The sequence below is a fragment of the Dreissena polymorpha genome, chromosome 3 (assembly GCF_020536995.1).
Source record: "Dreissena polymorpha isolate Duluth1 chromosome 3, UMN_Dpol_1.0, whole genome shotgun sequence".
NCBI lineage: Eukaryota > Metazoa > Mollusca > Bivalvia > Myida > Dreissenidae > Dreissena > Dreissena polymorpha.
Window position 1 is genome coordinate 49,332,467 of NC_068357.1, and position 15,631 is coordinate 49,348,097.

The following is a 15,631-nucleotide window of genomic DNA, read 5'->3' on the forward strand; positions in this document are numbered from 1 at the left end:
CTAGGTCATAGGGTCAATAAGTGCATTTCAAAGGGGCCACTTTGTCCGGACTCTATTTCAAATTGTATTCATCCGATCTTCACCAAACTTGGTCAGCAGTTGCATCTAGTTGATATATAGGCCAAGTTCGAATATGGGTCATGCCGGGTCAAAAACTAGGTCATAGGGTCAATTAGTGCATTTTCAACGGCGCCACTTTGTCCGGACTCTAATTCAAATTGTATTCATCCGATCTTCACCAAACTTGGTCAGTAGTTGCATCTAGTTGATATCTAGGTCAAGTCCGAATATGGGTCATGCTGGGTCAAAAACTAGGTCAAAGGGTCAATTAGTGCATTTTACTTTGTCCGGACTCTAATTCAAATTGTATAAATCTTATCTTCACCAAACTTGGTCAGTAGTTGCATCTAGTTGATATCTAGGCCAAGTTCGAATATGGGTCATGCCAGGTAAAAAACTAGGTCATAGGGTCAATTAGTCCATTTTCAACAGCGCCACTTTGTCCGGACTCTTATTCAAATTGTATTCATCCGATCTTTACCAAACTTGGTCAGTAGTTGCATCTAGTTGATATCTAGGTCAAGTTCGAATATGGGTCATGTACACTTATTGATATCAATGCATATATATGAATATATCAGTTATATAAGTTGTTGTTGTTTTTTTTGCTTATTTCCAAAACAAATACATCAATCATCAGTGTATCATCTCCAATGGCACACGAATCGGGCGTATATTGCTCCGTCATGCGGCGCTCTTGTTTATACTTTATTTTAACATTCTAAGCCCTTATCTATTATAGAGTCCATTTTATACATCTATACAAACAACCTCGAGCCAATGGCTTTAAATATGATGGTGGCTCCAAGATTTTCCTGGCTTTTGTGGAAAAATTATATGTCCTATATACAAGAAATTATGAAAGAACATTGGTGGGCAATGTTGGTCGAAGTGTTTTTAATTATAACATGATAGTTTTCTTACAGTTATGCTAAAACTTTAACATATCAACACATCCAAACCATGTATTACCGGTACCCTGTTTATTATATCCCACAATTGTCATGCTGAAAAGAAACCCTCAATACAACAAATAACATTTAATAGCTAACACAAAACTCAACAATCAACATCTAAACAACAAATCTGATTTTTTTGATTTTTTTTACTGATCATTTCACGGCGGTAGATCCCTCATTTGCACATAATTTGTTGGAATCTTTTTAACACTTGCTCCAGCATCAATTTTTTGTATATTTGTAACATTTTTACAAACACTAACAGTCTTACAGCTTTCTTTATCAAGATCACATGCTTCAGCTGAATTAATGTCATTGCCTTCCTTAATTTCAGTTATTCTGACACCTGCTTTAACCTTCATTTCTTCCTTTTGCTTTTCTTTCTCTCCCTCCAGCTGCTCTCGTTTCTGCAACAACGAATACGCCCACAACAGATCGTCTTTCCACAGTTCCTTGTCATCCGGGTTTAAGTGCACGGCTCGGGAAAAACTATTCACAGCCTGATGATGCAAAAGAAAATATCACAATTGTGGTTTACACAAATTCATTTTAAACCTATGTATTTTAGCTTGATTGCATTAAAAGTAATAACAACTTATTTGAAACACTCTCAGGTCCTTTTCTTGGGTCTAAAACCAGTACTTGGTGTCTTTGGGGGAGATCTAAAGAACGCTCCCACAGTGGGGATTAAACCCGTGACCTCCCGGTCGCTAGATGGACACCATATCCATTACACCACGGCGACCTTTTAAACAACTTCAATAACAGCAATTGCTTATTTATGTCATATCAATAAAGTAAAACAACTGGATATGAAAGAAATGGTAGAAATTCAGTGATTTTTCCCCTTCTTTATAAAGTACCAGTAAAAGGTACTTTCCCAATTGAAGAAAAACTACAAAATTCACAATTGCTGTCTGAAAATTTCCCAAAAGGAAGGCAAATTTCGTCAATTTTGTTCCAAAAGTGCATTATCTGCAAGTTAACAAATAGAATGAGCACTTACACTAAACATTTCAAGCCAAAATGAATGTAAATCAATATTTGAGTTGATTTTTGCTTTTGATACCAAGCAATTAAAAAACCCTATAATGCCGAATTGGAAGATTTCACGATGCGAATTTTCCCAATTTCAGGGGTTTTCGTGCTAATTTTTCCCAATTGGTATGGTACAGGTACTTTTCCCAATTGGGGAAGTAAAATCGTTGAAATTGTTCAGTCAATAGTCTCAAAACTGTTATTAGAGAGCTAAATATTTGTATTCATGAAAATATAGAAACAACAAACAACCACAAAAACATTTGAACATTATGACTTAAAAACTTAATTGACCAAAACAATTATTTTTTTCCAAGTGACTGATGTTGTTAAATAAATATTACACTCCTGTTCGGTAACGCATACAGATATCAATGTACCTTTGGCTTAAAAATATCTTGACTAATAAACAACCAAACACATGTTAACATTATTAATACTTAATCTTAACAGACTGGTCTAGTCTGTCAAAAGAAACTATATTACCATTCTAACTTCCCCAAGCCCAAGAAATGCTCGACCAAGTGTTTGATGTGCAATCCACCATGTTGGTGCAAACTGGACTGCCTTCTTGGCTGCCTGTACTGCAGGGTATATCTCACAGAGCTCCATCAATGCCTAGAAAAAGACAGGTTATATGAGCCTCACTATGGGAAAACTGGGCTTAATGCATGAGAGTAGTGTTGCCCCACATAAGCCTGTGCAGACCACACAGGCTAATCAGAGATTATGCTTTTCACTTTAAATGGAATTTACTTTTTTAAGGAAGACTTCTTAATGAAAATCCCGTGTAGGCAGAAAGTGCCACACCTGATTAGTTTAAACCTATTTACATTGTATTTCAGCTTGATTGTATCATAAGCCTCGGGCTTATTTAAAACGCTCTTAAGTCCTTTTCCTGGACCTAGAACCAGTACTTGGTGCCTTAAGGGGAGATCTTAAGAAGGCTCCCACAGTGGGGATCAAACTTGTGATCTCCCTTTGCTAGGCCGACACCATATCCATTATGACCTCCCTTTGCTAGGCCGACACCATATCCATTATGCCATGGTGACCTCCCTTTGCTAGGCCGACACCATATCCATTATGCCATGGTGACCTCCCTTTGCTAGGCCGACCCCATATCCATTATGCCATGGTGACCTCCCTTTGCTAGGCCGACACCATATCCATTATGCCATGTAGTGACCTCCCTTTGCTAGGTCGACAGCATATCCATTATGCCATGGAGTGACCTCCCTTTGCTAGGCCGACACCATATCCATTATGCCATGGAGTGACCTCCTTTTGCTAGGCCGACACCATATCCATTATGCCATGGAGACCTGATTAGCCTGTGCCAAGGAAATAACGTAATCTGTTGATCAACTATGTGTGATAGTTATGGCTGAACTTGGCTGTTAGCCATATAAAGCAATACTTAATATAGGTACGATCCCCAAGCTTCATTTTTTGCATCATAACGTGCTTTCAATCACTTTTATAAGTGTGTTTTTTTTTCACAAAAAAAAACAATACATTTGAAATTTAATCATCAAAATAAAGCATTGATTTTACCAGGACATAGCTGTCCATTTAGAGCAGTTGTTGGTACATGAGCTTCTCACCTAGGCAACCTGGGTTCAATGCCCAATTCCGGAAGCATGTGAGTGTTTTGGTGGTCACTATTCCAGACAGTTGGGTTGTCCTCCAGGTACAACAAAAGTCTTAAGACCACACCAAAATTGAAAATCTTTCACGAACAACTTGAAATAGCACGAAATTGCAGCTATATTTCACAGATCATCCCCAACTTTTGTGATTCTAATAAGCTTATTAGGTAGGAATGCTTCGGAAATCTCGAGGTACACTATAATTCAGCCTCAAGTGCAGAAGGACCTCATGAATCTCGAAATATAAACACTGATTTATCAGGGTTCTACCTGGGCTTTCATTTCGTGAATTTTCTCATCCATAAGCGTGTACTGTAATGCCTCGTCCCATTTCTTCAGTGCTTCCCAGTACCTTAATTACAACAATCATAAGGTTTAAATATTTGACAAGTCAAAAAAGCATTTTCAGAACTGCAATACTTAGTAAATATAATATTTTAGCAATTACTGCCATCCATAATATGGATTTTGGCTCTCAATATTAGATAAAACTGTTCAACATATGTCAATCCGAGGCTTGGCTGAAACTCATAGGTACTTAGCAACAGTTTTGACAATGCTATTTACAACTTCTTGTTGTTTGCATAATGGTCTAGTAAATGAAATAAATTGTGATTTTTTTTTCTTTCATGCTCTGGGATATCTGAATATAATTGATATTGCAAACTCTGTATCATATCGTATGCTGTTACTTATTAGATTAACATATTTCCCACAAAAGCAGCTCAATTATGGGTAAGTGTGTTTGAAGTGTTTATCCCTTTCCCTCATAAGAAGCAAAGTGAAAATCGCTTTTGCAACCAGCATGAAACCAGAACAGCCTATGAGTACCTCACAGTCTGTTCAGGTTTTATGCTGTTTTCTGCTCATCAGTAACTAAGGGTTGGAAATAAAGCCTTAAAAACATGAATCTAGTAAGAAAGGTCTTTAACTAAATTCAATTTTCTATGGGACTACAAATGCGTCAAAATATGTATCTAAGTGGTAAATTGTACACATACCAGTAGTAAGGTGGATGAAAAAATCAGCTGGTAAATAATGCCCAGTTATATTAGATATAAACGGGAAAGGTCTATCTCTAATTGTACATATTTAATTTAATACTGGTATCACATAATTTACCTTTCAGAAGATGCCAGCACTGTCCCTTCTTGGACCAGTCTATGGGATTTTGCAATACCATCTTCCAGACCAATAACATTCTTCCTCTTATTGGGCACCAGTGTTAACCAATCTACATCTCCATTTTCTACCTCTGGGTCGGTTTCAGCCTTAGCTTCCAGTTCAAACGCTGAGCTGGCAGATTTGGACACATTAACGCCTATCTTTCTTTTCCAGACGAAGCCTTTTAAATTGGCATCCATGGTCTTAAACTGAAATCAATGACATTAAGACTCATAATGCAAAGGAATGTCAGACACTTTGACCCCTTGACACTTCGACCCCTTTGGTTCTTTTTTTAAAGATGACCAGTGATTTTTCATGCCCCCTTTCAAGAAAAGGGGGCATATAGTGATCCGACTGTCCGTCTGTGTGTCCGTCTGTCTGTCCTTCTGTCTGTCCGTCTGTCTGTCCGTCGTCTTTCCGTCACACTTTGCGTTTAGGTTTCGAAAAATGCTCATAACATCTATGTCCCTTGAGATATAACCTTCATATTTGGTATGCATGTGTATATGGACAAGGTCTTTCCATACGCACAAAATTTTTTACCTCTGTGACCTTGAACTTAGGGTCCGCGTTTAGGTTTCGAAATCTGCGTTTAGGTTTTGAAAAATGCTCATAACTTCTATGTCCCTTGAGATATAACCTTCACATTTGGTATGCATGTTTATATGGACAAGGCCTTTCCATACGCAACAAAATTTTTACCCCTGTTACCTTGACCTTGAACTTAGGGTCAGAGTTTAGCTTTCGAAATCTGCGTTTAGGTTTCGAAAAATGCTCATAACTTCTATGTCCCTTGAGATATAACCTTCATATTTGGTATGCATGTGTATATGGACAAGGCCTTTCCATACACACAAAAATTTTGACCCCTGTGACCTTGACCTTGAAGTTAGGGTCCACGTTTAGGTTTTGAAATCTGTGTTTAGGTTTTGAAAAATGCTCATAACTTCTATGTCCCTTGAGATATAACCTTCATATTTGGTATGCATGTGTATATGGACAAGGCCTTTCCATACGCACACAAATTTTGACCCTGTGACCTTGACCTTGAACTTAGGGTTCGCATTTAGGTTTCGAAATCTGCGTTTAGGTTTCGAAAAAAGCTCATATCTTCTATCAAGCATTTATAGGGGGCATAAGTCATCTTATGGTGACAGCTCTTGTTTGCTTTTATTTGTTAAAGCCTGTGCCATTTGAATTGGAAAAATTAGCACGATAAACACTGAAATCGGGAAAAATAGTGCTATAAGCCATGAAATTGGGAAAAATTAAACCTTATAAATATGATTATAAGTAACAGAATTATTATTGTTTTTAAGTGCATGTTCAGGGTTTTTTCTAGCCATTTTGGGAAAAGTAGTCTGGTCAAATTGGGAATGTTTTAATTGATAAAAGTGGCAAATTTGGAAATTATTTATCAACAAAAAGGGCAAAATTAAGATTATATATTTTTTAGGATGTTGAAATTAAAAGTTGAGATCTTGAGTTAAGAAATCATAAGACTTCTTTCTTAAAAAAAAAAAAAATGAAATTTGGGCTTTTTTTGATAAAATTTGGTCAGCTTTTTGGGAAAAAAAGTTTATTTGTGCAATGGGAAGCAGCCGAAAATCGGCAGTAATTTTTAGGAAAAAAAAAAAGATGACACTTCGACCCCTTTTAGACACTTAGACCCCTATTTTTTGGGACACTTGGACCCTGTTTTTTATTTTTGAGACACTTTGACCCCTGTTTATTTTTTTATATATTTAACATAATTATTCTTATTGGAATTGATTTTTGTGATAAATAAAGGATATGTATTATGTGACACAGTCATGAGTGTTATACTTGATCATATGAATATACTTGTTCAAAGGAGAGGAATAGGTATGAAATATGTCCGTTATTTAGACAATAACACACGGCAGAGCTGGGCCGGACGTCTATAATCGGCCCACTGCCGACATAACGGCCCGAGGGCCATTATTCGGAAAGGGCCGATTGTAGACGCCCGGCCCAGCTCTGTCGTGTGTTATCGTTTATATCACATATCATACTATTTTGGTCCTTCACGAAAATTTATACAGAAACAGCTTTCCGTACTTTTATTTTCATTCAATTGATTACGAAGTTTATGACGTACCTCATGTGACCTCATTTCAATGACGAAACTACCTAGTCTAGGTCCTAGACTCTCTGAATTTTAGGACAACAACAAATCGGACTTGAAGTGTTTTATTTAACAGTTAAATATTTTGTTAAGCATCGAACGATTAGTGTGTGTGTTTACGATTGTTTAATATAAAATTATGAATGTGAATAACAGTGTTGGGATATAAAACTGGAATGAAACTGCCGAGACTGCACTTTCGATTTCTTTAAAATGTCGACTCAAATAGCCTAACGCGATGTTCTGTTGAACAATTGATGGATTATGCCTAAATTTAAGATAAGCGTCAGTGAATGGTTCTTTAACTGTTTGAAGGAAATCGATGTTGAATTAAAAGGGTAATTTATTTGATGAATACGTCCTTCCTTTGTCAGTCGATCAAAGAATGTCTATCCTCAAAGAATTGCCTGCTTACATCCAATCTTTTTAAATGGAAAAGATGGATGGCGATGAAGAAATGTGTCCAGAATTTACTTCGTCATGGAAGCAAATTAAATTTTACGAAAATAAACATGGTTATGACACAACTTCGGTGAGAAGAACAATAACCAGTAGATGATGTTTTACTTCTTTATGGCTCAGACTGAATGTGGACGCCATATTGTTCAGTATAAGCCGCGCGATCCCATTCTTTTCTGATATGAAAAATCGGCCCTAGGGCTAATATAATTTATATTGGCCCGCTAGATACGAATAATGGCCCGCTCGCAACGTCATTTTGTTACTATTTATAGTAACGATATGTGATATTAAATTATTACCCCATCAGTAATTGCGAAAATGACCAAAACATAAACAGTTTCTTAAAAGAATCTATAGACAGTAAACATGAATTCTGGTCATGTTGGTATCAAAGAAATAATGATGTCTAAATAGGCGTTTATTGGTCTCTTGCTGCTTATCTCATTAGGGTTCCACTAAGTAGCACAAAGTCATTCATATCACTATGTATTGCAAATGTTAGTGGTGATAAATATCTAATTTCTATTGTAGTTTCTAAGTACATGTATTGCTGAATTTTAAATAGAATAATCACAGCCCAAAAGTACAAAATTAATTGCTAATTCAGTGATTTGATTAAGGGGTCTTAGTGTCTTTATTAAAATAAAAATATTGAAAATAGGGGTCGAAGTGTCAAGGGGTCCAAGTGTCTTGCTACCTTGCAAAGCAATGGGTCCTTTTTCCAACAGAATTACTATGGGAGAAAGGAAATCCTTAACTCTATTCTTTATTTTAATTTAGTCAATATAATGTGGGTCTCAAAAGTCCCAAAATCAATGTGCACTGGCTGCTGAAACTAGCCCGAAAGACTAATGGAGTAATGCTCTAAATTAATTAAATTAAAAATGAGCAGGGCTTTTTTTCCTTCTTTGGGACCCGCCGTAAAACGGCCCTTTTCCCTCGGATTTTTTTTCCCCTCAGCAGGTAAATTTTCTCCTAGACTTCATTTTTTCCCCTTAAAAAACAGCAAAATATGTTAAATTGATTATTTAAGACTTTCCTTATTTTCCCGAAAATCTGGCGTTTTGCGTGATTTTTTCCCCAAAATCCAGCATTTCGCGCGGTTTTTTTACCCCTCAAAAAAGGCCAGGCCCTTTCCCCAAAATCAGATAAAAACCAATGATGAGTCTATGAATATCCTTCACAAAAACAGTTTTGAACAAAATGGTCAGTCAACAAACTAAGTAGTTTGTAACCTTTTAATCAACCATAATGTCGCGAAAACTCGTGAAAATTGTATTCTTTAAATCTCGAATTGGTCTAGATGATCAGCAAACAAGATGTGTTTAGCGTTTTTTTTTCTTTTCGAATGTTCGTTGTATTTTTGTGTTGGGAATTGACATTAACAAGATAATTACTTAAACATTATCAATCAGAGTTTCTCAGTAGACTTGTTGTTGTTGTTGTTTATTTTGTATCGATGAATGTCATTGGTTGTTTTACTTTCTTAGCGGCGTGTTAATTGGTCAATGGTTTGACAAGCATTTGTTGCCAAAGATTTTAAATTCATAAATTTCAATTTGTGATTGATAAAAGAAGAAAGAACTGTCAAGGTAATGTGTATGTGCAGCTATAACAAATACCGCGAATCTTATTTCAACCTCGCTTGCAACAAATTTAGTCGTTCTTGAATGCCTTGATCTTTTACGACTTTAATTTCAACCACTGAGCAAGACTTTAAACGTATTGAAATACCAGTTTATCAACCAGTTCCGGATAATCAGCAGTTCCGATTTATTTGTATTTAATTGTTCATAATGCCCCAATCAAAACAAAATGATAAGGGCGCCAATGATAAGTGTCCACGGTAAACATTAGGTTAAGGATTATATTAAAAAAGTTTTATCAAGAAAGCTTTTGTATTGTGCTTACAGGGGGGATAAATGCAGCAAAAGGTTAACCGGAACGGATTGAATTAGTTATGTTTTGAAATGTGCAAATGGATATAGAAGGCTTTATTATTTTCAAATAAACTTTTTTGCTGATTGAAAACAAATGCCATGGCAATGTTTTGAAATACAAATTCTGTTTGTTGAATGATTTTTAATAATTTTCTGAAGGGTGAACTTTCATTGGCTATTTTTGACAAAAAACTGCATATGTCATATAGCCTAACCTGTTATAATACATAATAAATTTTACCCTTTATTTTTACATCTTCTCACATTGACACTAAATCCTGAAAAACATTATTTTGGTCAAAAGAATAAACCACATTAAACGTTTTTTGCAGGGTTATTCAAAACTGGTTGACTGACTGTATCGTGTTTCCCAAAGTCATCTATTTATTTTTAACAGGTCCATTAACAGTTTAACAGTAACAATTATGTATTGTTAACAATGCTGTTGAAGACAAACTGGCTAGTCAGTCATTGTTTATTTACTTTATTTACATATAAGACCCAAAAACACTGCATGTTGTCTTTTATCAAACAATGATTTGAAATTGCTTTTTTGCAGATTTCAACCTGTAACCATGGCTCTAAGTTCCATCACCTGTAATGGTGTGTATGAAGAGTTAAACCCAAAAGGAGAAACCTTACGGAAGCTTACACACAAAAACGTGACCTTATCTCTAGGCAGAAATGAATTCAGAGATGTAGTCCTTTGTATCAATTTCCCGAACAAGCGTGAAATGAAATATACACTTAGAGAGATTCAGGTCCACAAAATGTTTGCAAAAGACGGAAAAGCTACTATCAAATTGCCTGCGGAGAATGCTCAAGTTATGATCTCAAATTGTGCACCAGATAAACTGATCATGTTCCTGAAGACGATGTCAACTAAACTGGAGTGCTTGCGGAAACAAGGTTTTGTCAGTGATCGTTTGAAGTGGAAGTCTGACCTTCCCAGAACATTTGAAGAAATTAGTCCTCTTACCATGCGTGATTTAAAGGAAGCCAATGAGTTGAAAGGTAGTATAGTTATGAAATAGTTTATATAATAAATTGGAAGGTCAAGCATATAAAAGAAATAGTTCAAATATTGTATCTTAGCAAAAGGAAAATGGCATATTACATGTGTGCATGTACAAGTAACTTACAAGACAAAATACAGTGGTATGCCAATCATTTTTCTAGACATTAGAAAAATGATTAGCAGACCACTGTAATTTCTGTACAGTCAAATGAAGCCCTGGTTACTTTTAAAGATCTATGTTAGCCTGGCAGTGTGACTGTAAACAATAATTAAGTTAACGTATGTTTGTAGTTCTCTCAAAATAGCGGAGGAAGCAACTGTAAGCTTTATGCTTATGTGACATTTTACTATTCCGTTTCAATGATTTTTTATAATTATCATTACATGCATTATCTTATAAATAAAACGCTAAATTAAGGCTTCTTTTTCATAGGTTTAAATTTGCTAGACAATATTGCTTTATGTATTATTAAGAACAACCTTAATGTTAATATCTTCCAGAACCCTTTAACGTTTTCCCACTAAGAAGCAAAGTACAAATGTCGATATGCAACTGCATGAAACCAGAACAGCCTTCTCATTAATATAGCAGGGTTGGAAATGAAGTCTTTAAAACTTGAGCCTAGCGATAAAGGTCTTTAACTTAATTAAGGTTTTCTCAGGGACTCCAAAGTGGGTATCTGAGAGGTAGACGATTAAGTAGCATATTCAAAAACACCTTTCTTGTTAGTTTGATCACAACCTTTTTCAACAGCAAAAGCAGCTGAGAAGCTTGAAGACTGCACTCCTAAAGGGAAGAGGAAGAGAGTGGTTGGTGACGATAAGGAGAACGAGCAGCCTGCAGGAGCCAAACTGGCGAGGAAACTTATCAGCACAGATGATAAAGGAACTGTTGGTATGATCATATAACAAAAAATAACAAAATTAATTAACCATACTGGAAAAGTTGCTGAAAAGTTATTATTGTGATGATAATAACTGCAGGAGAACAGTTAGTTAAAACCTTTTTATTTTTGCTTGAATTCATAGAAAGCCTAAGGCTTATTTGAAATGCTCTCGAGTCCGTTTCCTTATATTAAAACCAGTACTGGTACTTTGTGTCTATGGGGGAAATCTAAAAAACCGTTCAACGCTCTCACAGTGGGGATTGTGTCCCAATCGCTAGGCAGACATCATATCCACTACATCACTGCGATCTGGGGGCCAATTAATGGTAAATCTATGTGAACATCTTATATGACTTGTGTTTGAATAATGTCATGAATTGCATAAAGACCCTGGACGTGAGTGAATCACCTTGATGTTTTAAGAAATATTTGCCTTTGAACATAGCAATTATTAAAAAGTTCAAAATAATAATCAATGTTAGTTATATGGCCCACCCCTCTCCCTACTTTTTTAAATGATGCACCTACTTCAAACCTGAATGAAACCCCAGGTAAAGTTCGCTTTGGCGTATTGGATTTTGTGTCCCCCTAACAGGTTTAATCTCCCCTCTGGAGCATTCTCTAGAACTTCCCCAAAGACACCAAGTAAATGTTATAGGCCCAGGAAACGGACTCAAGAGCATTTTTTTAAGCTTGAGGCTTTTGATGCAATCAAGCTAAAATAAATAGGTTTAAACAAACCCCAGGTATGTCCTATATATTGTAAGGTTTGAGAGACTCTGCAAGCCTGCTAACTGTGATCGAAAACCCAGTGAAGCTAAACAAGGAGCAGAACGCAGTGCTGGAGGCAGTCAAGGGTGGACGCAACATCTTCTTCACAGGCAGTGCTGGGACAGGGAAATCCTTCCTGTTAAGGAGGATCATTGGTAGGCTTGCTACATTTCCAGGGCTCATAATCACCAATTCTTAGACATAATTCTATAAATAAAGTCTATTCTTAAAAAATGTATTGAACTTAAACTACTCCAAAGTCAAGTCTAACGTGGCTAGTCAGGCATGGTAGTTAACACCTATAATTATTGGATTCTTCGTTATGAACACAATGTTCATAATATAAGTACCGTTTATAGCCTAGAGTTCCAGGTCCCAATTAAAAAAAATCTTAATTCTGTTAAAAGAATAACTGGCTAAAGTAAATTATTCCATTCATTCTTGTTTCTATTTTAATATTTATTTTGTCATACAAAATAGTATTGATTTCAAGTTGTTTTGGATACAATTTAAAATAAAGCTTGTAATATTTTTATAATAAAATCTTTGTTTACATTATTAGCAAATTAACAGAAAGAAGCTTAAGCTTATCTTGTGAAAACAGATTCTATATATCCAGATAAAAGGGTTATTTGGATTAATACCCATTAATGGTATTCAGATAACCATAGCAAATATAATAATGTTAGTATGGGCTACTCACCCTTAAGCAAAATATAGAGTGAGAACTGGTCAGCATTTAACAAAAATTGTCAAACAAACGTGGTAAATTTAAGAAAAAACAACAAAATTAAGTCTGAACATGGTTATTTAAGTGCATTTAAATATTGCACCTGTCCAGTATTTAATGAAATTTACATGCAAATTTATATATTTTTAATATTTAATCATAAAAAAAACACATTTAAAACATCAGTTTTACTCAAACTTGGTGAAATAACATTCACAAATCACCAAAATCCTAATAAGCTGATGGTCATGGAGAAAAAAACACTTTGAGTAAAAAGGTCAGGGGATACAGTACCCTTAGGTATCAAACCTTTATATGAGTCCTGCGTTATTATTGCATGAGGCAATCTTAATTCTACATGTATGCTATATTGCAGGTTCCCTTGCTCCTCAGCATACCTACCCCACCGCCAGCACAGGAGTGGCTGCCTGTCACATAGGGGGGACAACTCTGCATCAGTTTGCAGGTACCAAGGGAGGCAATTATTTTGGGGATAAGGAAAATGTTGTCACAAAATTTTCTGTTGTAGACTGTTCAGCATGTAATTGTTTTTGCCAGCATTATTGTAGATTGTTGCAAATATTTTATGAAATAAGGTTATGATTTTGTATTATGAATGATCGATTTCATTTTTTTTTCATCTTTATAAAGTACCGGTAAAAAGTACTTTCCCAATTGAGGAAAAATTGGAAAATTCCCAATTGCCATCTGAACAATTGCCACCAGGAAGAAAAGTTGGTTCGTTTTCTTTCCAAAAATGCATTATCTGCAAGTGAACATTTAAAATTAGTGCTGAAACTGACCATTTGCAAGCAAAGAGGCATGTAAAAGAATATTAAGATGGGTTTGTGCAATTAAGTACCAAGCAATTATAATGACCCATTATTCACAATCTGAAGATTTCTGACCACAAATTTTCCCAATTTCATGGTTTTTAGCGTTATTTTTTCCCAATTAGCGCAGTACAAGTACTTTTCCCAATGGGGCCAAGAAATAGCTGCATTTGTGGCACCACTGACACCTCTTGTGGCCAGACTATGCTTTGCTTAATGTGTCTTTGGTCATTTATTTGAACCACTCTTGAGGTCTCGGTATTGGCTAAATCTTGATGAAATTTTGTCAGAATCTTGACAATATCTAGGCCAGTTTTGAATCTAGGTCAAGTGTTCTTATAAACTGTTGAAACAAAATATTTTCACATCTAAAAATCATATATTGAAACAAAATAAGACATTATCATATTTAAAGTTTGTATATTGAAATAAAATAGGAATTTTTCACTTTTCCAGTTTGTATATCAAATCAAAATGTGACACTAACAGCCACATTTGAGGAAATTCAGCTTCCAACATGTGCTTACAGTGTTTGCACAACACTTTCCGCTTTTATGGTATTTTCTGTTAAACCCTTTACCACTTAGATACGTATTTTGACGCATTTATAGTCCCTTAGAAAGTTACTTTTAATTAAATACATGTACCTTCCTTACTAAATTTAAGTTTACCGTATTTTACCATGTATAACGCGCTACCATGTATAACGCGCATGCGATTTTTTAAAGCCAAAATGGAGAAAAAAAGAATTCAAGACCAAAAACCCGAAAATTTGGCCGAAAATGGCCGCCATTTTTATATTGCGCAATCATTTAATCTGAGTTTTTCGGGCGCTTAATTTTTTGCTTTAAAGTAGGGAGCGTTTTTACGATCAGGAGCATGGGTTGCATAGCACTATATTTTTTGATAATTTTTAAGATTATTCTCTCGTGAACACCGATATGTCCTTATTGCTGCACACTGCGCGTGTTTTTTCAAGACCCCTGCGCGTTAAATTCGAACCACCATTACCTATTACTCACATTTGAACAGTGTAACATTTTCATTACCTGCCGCTCACAACATCGTATGACATCTTCTTCTGCAGACCCGCAACATCGCAATGTCCAATTTTACGCAAATCGTCCGTGGATCCCATTTTATTTTTCATCGACTTAAATATTTCCCCATTAAGAGATGCTCCCCATTAAATCCAGTTTGACCCGGTATTTCGCGCCTTCACTGCGTCTAGTTGATATTATAGTGAGACAAACAATACACCCGAACGCTCAATTCCATACAGTTGGCGTTATTGGCGTAAAGCCATTTGACAAATATCATTTGTTTGTCTCTATTGAAAGAAAATAAAACGAGTCTATATCTCTATTGTTGGTTTGTAACCTACGTAGTATACTCGCACAGTAGCATATTTATGCAGAGATCGGAAAATGATTGATAAACGTATTCGTCGTTTCAATGCTTAGGGCCGAGTAATTTCGGCAAATCAGAACTCAACCTACGTAATACACTTGCTCAATTAACCGTTGAACTCCACCTCCGTTCTCTTCAAAAGGTTCGAAGGCGGAGCTTTGCACGTGCTATTATTTAATTGGACGATTGCCATTGAGGAACAAACACACAATTGGTTCGGCATGTTGATTGCTAGACAAAAGAAGCCAATTTTGTCGGCGAGAAACTTGTCGCTTTATTGCTTCAGACAGGAAGCGGCTTTCCTTTGATGACGTCAAACTGTCAATTCACATAGAGTGCAAATTTTCGGAATTGCTAACATTAAACTTTGGATTAAATTATCAAAATAAAGCAAAAGCGAAGTTGAAAAATATGATTGAAATAATTAGCCTCAGTTCAAATAAGACGTTTTGCGTTGTAAATCAACGAGTTTTCATGACAACAAAAACTTTAACAAACAATACCGCGACGCACGGGGATCGATATAGCTCGATTTTTTTTAATGAACAATCAATG

At 35.8% G+C, this 15,631-nt stretch overlaps 2 protein-coding genes across 5 annotated transcripts in view; one reads left to right on the forward strand and one right to left on the reverse strand.

Annotated features, from left to right (window-relative positions):
• LOC127874072 (ATP-dependent DNA helicase PIF1-like) overlaps positions 1-15,631 on the forward strand; it is a 49,469-nt gene that overhangs the window by 17,283 nt on the left and 16,555 nt on the right. The window contains exons 1-5 of one of the 2 annotated variants that reach the window (XM_052418186.1): positions 8,984-9,079; positions 9,987-10,441; positions 11,200-11,340; positions 12,100-12,258; positions 13,210-13,299. In XM_052418186.1, coding sequence (XP_052274146.1) covers positions 10,003-10,441; positions 11,200-11,340; positions 12,100-12,258; positions 13,210-13,299 — 829 coding nt within the window. In that variant the 5' untranslated portion in view covers positions 8,984-9,079; positions 9,987-10,002. Of the gene's footprint in view, positions 1-8,983; positions 9,080-9,986; positions 10,442-11,199; positions 11,341-12,099; positions 12,259-13,209; positions 13,300-15,631 lie in introns of those variants that run through there. The other variant, XM_052418185.1, reaches the window with a different exon arrangement.
• On the reverse strand, positions 589-13,262 carry LOC127874073 (tetratricopeptide repeat protein 33-like). Of its 3 annotated transcripts, none has more exons than XM_052418189.1 (5): positions 13,143-13,262; positions 4,832-5,082; positions 3,980-4,061; positions 2,544-2,675; positions 589-1,519 (listed from the first exon to the last, which is right to left on the reverse strand). In XM_052418189.1, the coding sequence occupies exons 2-5, from the start codon at positions 5,071-5,073 to the stop codon at positions 1,178-1,180; spliced, it is 798 nt and encodes a 265-aa protein (XP_052274149.1). In that variant the 5' UTR covers positions 5,074-5,082; positions 13,143-13,262; the 3' UTR covers positions 589-1,177. The 3 variants fall into 3 exon arrangements, with proteins under 3 accessions (XP_052274149.1, XP_052274148.1, XP_052274147.1); XM_052418188.1 differs by lacking the exon at positions 13,143-13,262 and adding an exon at positions 8,885-8,949; XM_052418187.1 differs by lacking the exon at positions 13,143-13,262 and adding an exon at positions 8,723-8,876.